A 9,947-nucleotide genomic window follows, 5' to 3' on the forward strand; every position below is an offset into this window, starting at 1 on the left:
GGTCTCCGCGAAGTAGGCCGTCCGTCCCTCGCCTCAGCCCCGCGGGGGCTCCTCGGCGGACGCGGGAGGCCGGGGCGGGGCGGGGGGAGGTGGCGGTTGGGCGCCGCAGCCGCCGCTGCCCAGATGTGGCGGGGGGGGAGGGGGAAGGAGGGCGGGCGGGGCACGGCCACGGGGAAGGGGGCGGAGCGGGGGGAACCTCTCCTCGCGCTGGCAGGCGGCGGCCCGATTGGAGGGCCCGCCGGGGAGGCTCCGCCCCCGCCCGCAGCCCCGCCAATGGACGGGCGCGGCGCCCGCCACTACCGCGAGAGTTGCGGTGAAGCTGGCGCCGCCATCTTGGAGTCGGGAGAGGCCGCGTCCCGTGCCTGTCCCTCACGGAGGGTCACGGGCGGGGGGGGGGGGGGGCGAGGGGGAGGATGGGCGCCCGCCAGTAAGTTAACGACACCCGCGAGCTCGTCTGCCTGACGCTGGGCTGCGGCGGAGGAAGGATGGTGCAGTCCTGTTCCGCCTACCGCTGCCGGAACCGATACGACAAAGAGAAGCCCATCTCTTTCCACAAGTGAGCGCGGGCGGCGGGGCGGGGCGGGGGCGGGGCCGGGGCCGCGGCGCGCGCGCCCGCCCAGAGGGGAGGGGGCGCGCGCGGGGGTCTGTGGGGAGCAGGGGCACAGGCGCGCGGCATGTCGGGGGGGGGCGGGGCGCAGCGGTCCCCCGCCGCCGCTGAGTGGGGAGTCCCGCCGGGCCCTAGCGCCTCGCCTTCCCTGTCCCTGGGGGTCTCTGAGGAACGGCGGGGGACAGCACGCTTTTTGTCGCCTTCTTCGGGGAGGGGGGGACGGCCCCCCCGGGGGTTTCAGAGGGCTAAGACCCCCAGGCCGGTCCGTGTGCGAGGTCTGGGTTGGCAGGAGGGGTTTGGCTCCGAGGATGAGCCCGTCAGAGGAAAAACCAAGCGATCGTGCAGTCAGTCACAGCAGTGCTTAGCTGTAACCCGACCCCGAGTTAAAAAGCTTTCCAGAAAAGCTGAAAGTACTTCTTATTTGCAGGTTTCCTCTTACAAGACCTGATCTTTGCAAGAAATGGGAAGCTGCTGTTAAAAGGAAAAACTTCAAGCCAACCAAGTATAGCAGCATTTGTTCAGAACACTTTACTCCCGATTGCTTTAAAAGGGAATGCAACAACAAGCTTCTGAAAGAAAATGCTGTGCCCACAATATTTTGTTATACTGAACCCAGTGAAAAGGTAAACCCAAAGAACTCGTAGTTTAAGGTAGTGGAATGCACATATCTTGCTCGTATTAGCCTAGCAGGGCTTGATGTAGCAGAGCAGCAGGGAGAAGATGCAGATTGTGAAGGATGCTGGCTGAGCATGTGCACCTGGAGGCACATGGGGGGCTGTGGTGGCTGAAACACATCCAACTGCTGTTCTTGTTTGCTTTGACAATAGCAGAGATGTAGGCTGTCCGCGGCTCTGGAGCATATAGAGCACTGTACAGACGTGCAGTAGCTCTGATCTGCTCTTGTGTGCCTACGCAGAAACCCGAGATACGTAACTTCGGTTAAAACCTTGTGCTGAATTAAATGGAACAGCAGCAAAGTGAGAAGGTATTGCCCTGTAGTTAAGTTGTTCAGCTGTATTTGTGGCATATATGGAGTTTTAGAGAGCCTTCAATAATACTTGCAAATTGCACTGCACTCTCCCACGCTGACTGGTGGCTACTGTCCTCTCTAAAGGGCTCTGTCCTCTGGCTTCACAGAGTTAAAGGGAGATACAAACAAAGGGGCAGAACAGTAGCTGCACCTGCTATCTGTTTGTGCTGAAACCACCTCTGTCTTGCCTTAACAGTTACCTTGTGTTCACAAGCCAGACTGGTCCCTAACTTCTGTCTCTGAGCATCTCATGGTAGTCTCCTGTGAGAGGTATTGTTCCCTTCACTGTGCTGCTAAAGCAGCTTACTGTGAGGTGCAAGTCAGTTATGAGGTCTTCCTTCTTGATGTAATAACTGCAAGACAAGAATGGAAAAGATTGATTCTTAACTCCTGTAAAGGATATAAAATATTAGATCTCTTGGCACTCTGCTGTAGAGGAAGTGACAAAGGAAAGAATGGATATGATAGGTCTAGGGGGTGAAAGACTGTAATGGGATGAAGTGCACAGAGGAACACTGGGACTTTTGCTTGTTTGATTTTTCTCTTTATATACAATATTGGATTTGACGCAGAGTTAAAAGGGGAATGTATTTGAAAATGAAAAGTGGTTAATAACAGAGAAGAGAATATAAGCAGAAGGTACCTGAGGAAAGACAGACAATTTCCAGGTAAATATGGCTGTGTTAAGATTTTTGTTTGATTATGCTTCCCTGCCATCTGTACCACACATGTTTTCTTTGTCACGTGTAAAATAGTTGCAAGATTTTTTACAGTCTGGAAGCTGAGTGGGTGTACAGGGTAATCTGCAAAAGTGCGATTGGTGCAGCAGGATTAGTGGCGAGCCACATTCTCCATTTCATTATCATGCCTGGATCTACAAAAACACAGAAGACTGCCTTTTAATTGCGGAGAAGCATTTAGTGCTATTCCTATTTGTCTCAGGGCACTTTTAAATGAACTGCCACATATCTTCAAGAAATAACATAGTAACAAAGAATAGTAGTGGTTTTTTTGGAATTGAATCCAAACTGATTTTGAAATTCAGCTTTTTATCTTTTGCACTATGTAATTTGAAATTCTTTCTTTTTCTTTACTTACGTCTTAGGAGAACCATTTGTTGGCAGTAAGAAGTAATTAGAATTCACTTACTATGTGTGGGTGATACCAAGGAGCTGTTTTCTGTGATACATTGTAACATATTTAGAGTGGTAGCATGTGCTGGATAAGCTGCAAATGGAAGTCTCTGTGAATTCAGCTGTCCAGTAATGATATGATTTATGCTTGTGCTTCCAACAAGGGTGAACTTCTCTTTGCCGATTACATCTTTGCCTTGTAGTTTTTTTAGTAGAAAAGTTTGAAAGTGATAGCTGATAGGGTTAAGCTCCGTAGAACATTCATGCATGAATTAGGCACACGGTTAGCAGTGATTTCTTGTAATTGAGAAATAAGAGTGATAGTTGGCTGGGTTTATACTTTAAAGTGATCAGTAATATTTGAGTGCATGTGAAACTTCCTTTCAACACGTATCACAAAACTGCCTTCTCAGTTACTGCCTGCCAAGTGTTGTAGTTTGTACAAGAGGGATATCTAGACCCCCCAAATATCAAGTATTAGCTTGTTTACAAGGAAATTTGCAAAGTCAAGGAAGTTAATGATACAACCTTCAGATCTGATGAGCTTGATATTTAGATGGTGAGGATTGTCAGCTGGTCTTATAGTCAACAGTTTCCCTGCCCTTATGCTTTTATGTGTAGTAATAATATTGGAAACAGGTGGGTAGTTAGAAAGTTGGTTCAGTACTTCTTTCACTGAGAATGTCTTAGGCTTTCTTTTTGACAGTCAATATGCAAGCTTTTTTGTTTAAACAGTGGAGGGGTTTTTTTTATCACCATGCACACAGAAGCATTTCTGATTTATAGTGCATTCCTTTGGGGCAGAAAGAATCTGATTCTCTGCTCTGGCCTATACTCAAGTGGTGAGGGATCCGTGTTGTCCTGAACCATACAAGTGAACCTATTGAGAGCAATATGATAAAGATTGCTGGTTTGTGTGGAGTTGAGCCAATTGATATTCTGCTGCTGCCAAAAGGGAGAATTGTGCTTCTCCCTTCTCTATCCCATCTGCCAGCCATGCAGTCCTGTTTCTTACTCCCTCCACACACCAGTGCAGGTGTAGGTCATACCTTGTGTTGCATTGCTTTGACTTTTAATAAAGGACAGAAGACTTCTGCAGTGGGAGAGCAAATAGCTTTCTGTCATCTTGGCAACTTACTATGAGCAGAGAGTAAATACCAGGGCTGGGAGGGCTGCTTTGCTTTTGAAGACCTGTTTATTTTGGCTCATCATGTCTCTTGAAACCAAACCCTTATGCTGCAGCTCAAAACCAGTGACACAGTCCCTTCCCATTTGTTGAGAGGCAGGCCTTGCTCTGTCTACCTCTCTGCTCTGGAGCTTATCAGCCCCCTCAGTAGGTGACCCTTATGCTACCTCAGCAAAAGATTATCCACTTCTGCTGTGTTTTTGATTAAGTTAGCTAATAGGTTCAAAGTATATCATGGTAAGATGCAGCAGAAAGGAGGAGTGACAAAGGGGAATGGGATGGCAGTGATGAATTATTAGGTCAGCTAAACTCCATTTTATGGAACTGCAGCCTGCATTCTTGCTTCTTAGCTAATCATGGATATGTATTTGACCTAAGTCTTCAAGGAAGAGCATTTGCTACGTTCTTCAGTTTTTGATTTATTTGAGACATCAAGGACTTGAGTTTCGAAGCGCCCTGAAAATGAAGCTGCTTAAAAATATCTCCAGTTGAGAAGCCACACAAAACAGGCACAGAACTGTTTGTCAATTTTGAAAATGTAGGCTTTGAAATTTATTTTGTTAATTTCAGTCCTGGTTGTTTATGTTATTCTGGGGCCTAGTAAGGAAGTTGTGTTGTAAACAATATTAAGCATGAAAATGTACTTTTTTTTCCTTGTTGTTTTTAGCTTGAAGAATTTGCAGAACAGCCAGAAGATCCACTACCACCACCTCCACCACCACCACCGCCTCCACCACCTCCTCCACCACCACCAGCAGCAGCTCCAGTATTACCACCATCTCCATCAACTCCGTCTTTTCATTTGTCTCAGATAGATGCTAGATTTGTAGATCCAAGTATTGGATTATTGATGCCTCCTCTCCAGACCCCGAGCAATCTTGCTGTTTTTTGTGATCACAACTATACTGTAGAGGATACAGTTCATCAGCGAAAAAGAATTCAGCAGCTGGAGGAACAAGTTGAAAAACTGCGGAAGAAGCTCAAGACAGCGCAACAGCGATGCCGGCGTCAGGAAAGACAAATTGAAAAACTGAGAGAGATTGTTCAGTTTCAGAAAGAAAAAGACATATTAGCAGGAAAAGGCTATGTGATTCTGCCCAATGACTATTTTGAAGTTGTAGAAGTACCTGCCTAGAAGTCATGAACATCAGTTTTCACTTTGTTAGGGCAAAAAATTTAGTTTAAAAAATAAATGCTCTCTAATTATGTGTGTAAGACTCTCCAGAATTCTAAAACAGTAAATAAGCAGTCATACAAATGAGATCACATTTTTTTTCTTCATTGTCATTTCAGTTCAATACACTTCTAATATATTGAAAATGCAAGCATGTCAGAATTAGAACATGCATTTAGTTTACAAAATCTGAATTGCGTTACAGAAGCAAAGGATGCAAGGTTGAATACATTTAAAATCTTTTATTTTTTTTCTTTATTTTTCTTTCTTTTTTTTTTCTTTTTTTTTTTTTCCCCCCAGTGGATGTCTCCTCCTTACAGGGGATGGGGAACTGAATCTGGCTGAGAGTGAAGTTGAGGTTGTTGTACACTTAGTGCAAAGCTTTGTCAAGGCATTTAATGTTGGCTTTGGTGATCCCCAGAAAGTAGTTTTCACTGGTTTCAGAAGGAACAGAATTAGGCCAGCTAAGAACACCTGCAAGTGCTGCAGAAAGATAGAGAAAGGTAAGAGACACATTTCAGCCTGGGAAGACTTCCAACCTCAGTTTGCTATGCCTTCAAAGCACTGCAAAGAGTCTAATTCCTGGATCCCTTTGGTGAGGTATGTAAATGAACCTCTTATTTTGGAGTAACCTTTCACCCTTTAACCATGTGTGTATTGTGAGGGAGATGAGGAGAATTTGTTAGCATAGCTGATGAGAGCTGTAGAAGAGGCTTTTGTTTGGAGGGCTTGTAAAAATACTCCTGAAGTGCAGTGCTGCACTGAACATATATAGAATCATAGAATCATTTAGGTTGGAAAAGACCTTTAAGATCAAGTCCAACCACCAACCATGCCCACTAAACCATGTCGTGAAGTGCCTTGTCTACGCGCTTTTTGAATACCTACAGGGATGGTGACTCAACCACTTTGATGGGCAGCCTGTTGCAATGCCTGACAACCCTTTCAGTAAAGAAATTTTTACTAATATCCAATCTAAACCTCCCGTGCTGCAACTTGAGGCCATTTCCTCTCGTCCTATCTCCAGCCACCTGACAGAAGAGACCAGCACCCACCTCACTACAACCTCCTTTCAGGTAGTTGTAGAGAGTAATAAGCTCTCCCCTCAGCCTCCTTTTCTCCAGACTCCATGTGGTTGGGCTGTTGGCAGGATCATAAGGCAGTGCACTGTTTAGAGTGACTGCTTTTCCAAAGTACGCTGATAATATACAGTCCCTAATATGTTGGAGTGTGACATTCCCTTAAACACTGTAATGGGTAGAATGTTGTACTCATCTTTGAAATTGTTGGTCTTAACTCACATCTCAACCGTGTATAACTTCACAAAGAAGTTTTTTTACTTATCCAGGGTGTCAGGCATTTGTGACTTTCATTGCAGTATACTGTGATTTTCTTTCTCTCTCTTTTTTTTTTCTCCCCGCCCCCCCCCCCCCCCCCCCCCCCCCCCCCCCCCCCGCCAAAAGGCATCCACCAAAGGGCAGTTGTGGAATTAGACTTTGGGAGTTGCTTGGTGCTAGACTGGTTTTTAATATCTCAAATGCTGCTGCCTCTCCTTCAGCCCTATTAAGACTTTCTAAAAATTAATTTAGCATGACAAAGTAGTGCACCAGTTTGCACTTACTGTCTAATAATTTGTTTAGTCAATGAACTCATTCAAAATCAGAGAAAATGGCATCATGCTAACACTATTGTAGCTTTCACAGCTGAAATTCCTGGATATATCAGACATGAGGAAGATGACTTTTCTCAGTCCATGTCAAACTTTTTTGTGTAGTGTGGATTCTAGCTCTGATAGTAATCAAGCCCTGTTTATGACGGCTTTAAAAGCTTCACTTAATATCCTGTTAGCATGACATTTTGAAATGTTTCAAACCAGTCTTGGTACTTCTGACCTCACTTGTACCATGTATCTACTATCCCTACCATTTCATATACTTAAAATGAACAAAAATGCTGATGCATCTTTTTGTGTACATTTATTATACCTGATGAAAAATAAAAAGCAAATAGTGTGTTAGATTTTTAACTCCTCTCTCTCCTCTTTTCCCAGGACTTTGCCAAAACTAGCTTGATATTTTGTATTCTTTTTCTGAAGTAGTTCCCTTGTTTAGATGCTGGGTTTTTCTCACAGTGTTGCCGAATCTTGATGCTGTTATGCTTTATACTGAAAATAAACTTGAAAATGCTCAAATTAAAAAAGTGACAAGGAAAAGGCATTTAAACAAATGTTGCTATGCTGTTGGCATGTGTGGCCAGATAGCAGATTGTTTCTGTTTTCTCTGCAAAATGCCCTCTCTTCTTAGTCTCCAGGAATTTAAAGTGTGACTTCCTGAGGCACAGTGGGTTGCTGCAACACCACACCTCTATGGTTGGGGGGCTCCTGCCATCCCCGCATCCCCTTGCCATTTGGCTGTGTACTCCCATTACCACACTTCTTGTCTGCAGTGGTTCCGGTGCTGGCTGCACCCTTCTGTGGGGGAATTCAACTCGAAAAAGCAGCAAGTTTGGCTTGTAAAAGATCCCTGTCTCCCCCCACCTTATGCTGTGGCTGCTGTGCTTGTTGGGACCTTTCTTCAGGTATTTTAGCCTCATAGCCCTCCAGAAAAGGAGCCCAGCAAAAAGTAAGTCAGCAAGGTAAATTTAAGGCACACTGATAAATGGCTGGTGTGTAGGGTTCTTGTGTGTTTAAGCTTTTCATGTTGGTGAAGTTGGTTTAATGGCTGACTCAAGTAAAAGTTCCTTCCATTGAGAGGAGTGATTATTGATTGTCTTGAGGGTTTCAGTAGTATCATGCTGAAGAGGGGACTGCTGCCCCACTGCTGATGCTTCATTTCCTTATTATCAAAGGATTTTTCTAAGAAGAAATGCAGTCCATTCTGTCAGTGGGCTTGAGTGTGGACTGCTAGGCCCGTGAGGGCTGTCAATATTGCAGAGCTCTGAAGTGAGGGAAAAAGGCTGGCATGGAAACAACTGATTGTCTTTCAGCTGTTGACTTCCTGCACTGTGCTCTACCCCACACTATACTGCAATCTCTCTGATTGATAGCAATATAGAAAGAGAAGATGAAGGCTATCTGCTACTGGCCAGGCTAGGAAAGGAATTCTAGGTTTTCTTGTAAAATTAATAAGCACAGTATGTTCCCCAAGCATTTGTTAAAATTTCTTTTTTTTTTAAAGTGGGATCTGTTACATTCACACAATCAGCTGTAAAAAAGGGCTGCAGCACTTACTGTTTGTATTGGCCACAACTGGTACCTGCACATAGCAGCAATTTCATAAATGTTTCTCACAAAAGTGATTGGGATTTAAAAAGTGGAGGTGGGAATGTAGAATGGCATCTCGTTGTCCAGTTGCACATGAAGTAGCTGACATTTGTTTAAATGCATGTAACTGCACTTCACTGAAGCCTCTTTTATAAAGCAAACAGTTCAAGGAAGTTAGAAAGTAGCAAAATCGGCAAAATTGCTCCATCCTTAAAATCTGGACAGAGAGATCAGTTTTGAAATGGGTTGATGCTTCAACGGGCAGAAATTACAGCTGCTTCCAAAAAGAGAGTGTTGGCTTACTCTCCCCTGTTGCCCCAGTTTCCCTTTTGCTGTGGTAGGGTATCTATCATCTGACCTGTCTGTAGTGTTTACTTTCTTTCTCCTTATGCCTCTGCAAAGTATTAGGTTTCCCTGTCTAACTGGGACAGTTCAAACCCAGAGGTATGTTTTATGGAGAAAATGAATAGCTAAATACTTGGATTACTGCTTGTCACACTGAGGGAGGCCTTCATCACTGCCCTTTTTTCTCCTCTGCTTCCAGTTGCCATCTTGTCTATGTTGTTGCTAGCGTGGTCTTAACAACTGTGTCAGCAGATTAATGAAACTGAGATTCCCAAGAAATCTTCTGTCTTGCTGAGATTTCATTTTCCTTCAGCTCTACATAGGGTTTAGGCTACTGGTGCCCTGTGTGAATTCGGAAGGGGTTCTCCTGCAGCTGAAGAAAGAGCAAAGCAAATCCCAATTTGAATGTAGAAAGAAGAAAAGCAAAGTAGTTGCTTGGGTAAAGCTAAAACCACAACAGTTTCTAAGTCCATTTCAAAAGACTTCTCCTATTACATGCTTCTCTGGAACCAGGCACTTACTCCTAGTTGCCCTTTTGCTTTGTTTCTTCCCTGAGATCTGTTTCAGGTTGTAGTCTCTAGGCTTATCTGTTTCCTGTCAGCTTACACCTTCTTCAGGTGGCTTTGGCAGGGTGGAAAGGGGTGTTCTGAGCTATTGTCTAATTTTAACAACCAAATCACAATCTGCCAAAGCACGTTGAGGCTTGCAGTCTGTCATGACTGCAAATTCAGGTCTGTAACTTCTGCTGTTTTAAGCACAGCAGGTTATTTGCCATACTTTAGCCATGATAATGATTTACTAATAAATGAGAGCAAAACAGGATACATGATTCAAAAATATGATGATGACAGTAATTGCTATTACAGATTTCTCTTTGTGCCCATTCAGTGCTTTCTAAGAGAAATTTTATTTTCTTATAGAGATCTTTGATCAAGCTGCAAAATTGGGCAGAAGGCCTTACAGTGTTATACAGACTGAAGGAGTTTAAAAGTGTGCAGAAGAAATGTGTTGCAAAGTTGTTGTTTAATCCACCATGAATAACTTCAAGAAGATCCCAAAGGAAAGTCATCTTAAATATTTTTAAGTCAAAGAAAACATTTACATCAGTTACTCAGAAGGAAATTTTCAAGAACGTCTCTTGAAAGCGGATACATTACATTGTCATAATTAAATCATTGCAATAATTAAATCTCTCCACAGTCCTGCCACT

The 9,947-nt window shown here is 44.1% G+C and overlaps 1 protein-coding gene across 1 annotated transcript; it reads left to right on the forward strand.

Annotated features, from left to right (window-relative positions):
- The first annotated feature begins 374 nt into the window (after positions 1–374).
- THAP1 (THAP domain containing 1) lies at positions 375–6,577 on the forward strand. The gene is made up of 3 exons (XM_075020291.1): positions 375–556; positions 1,035–1,230; positions 4,624–6,577. Exons 1-3 carry the CDS (start codon positions 486–488, stop codon positions 5,089–5,091), a joined length of 735 nt encoding a protein of 244 aa, XP_074876392.1. The 5' UTR covers positions 375–485; the 3' UTR covers positions 5,092–6,577.
- Positions 6,578–9,947: the final 3,370 nt, after the last annotated feature.

Source organism: Buteo buteo, chromosome Z, assembly GCF_964188355.1.
Source record: "Buteo buteo chromosome Z, bButBut1.hap1.1, whole genome shotgun sequence".
In the NCBI taxonomy this organism is placed as follows: domain Eukaryota; kingdom Metazoa; phylum Chordata; class Aves; order Accipitriformes; family Accipitridae; genus Buteo; species Buteo buteo.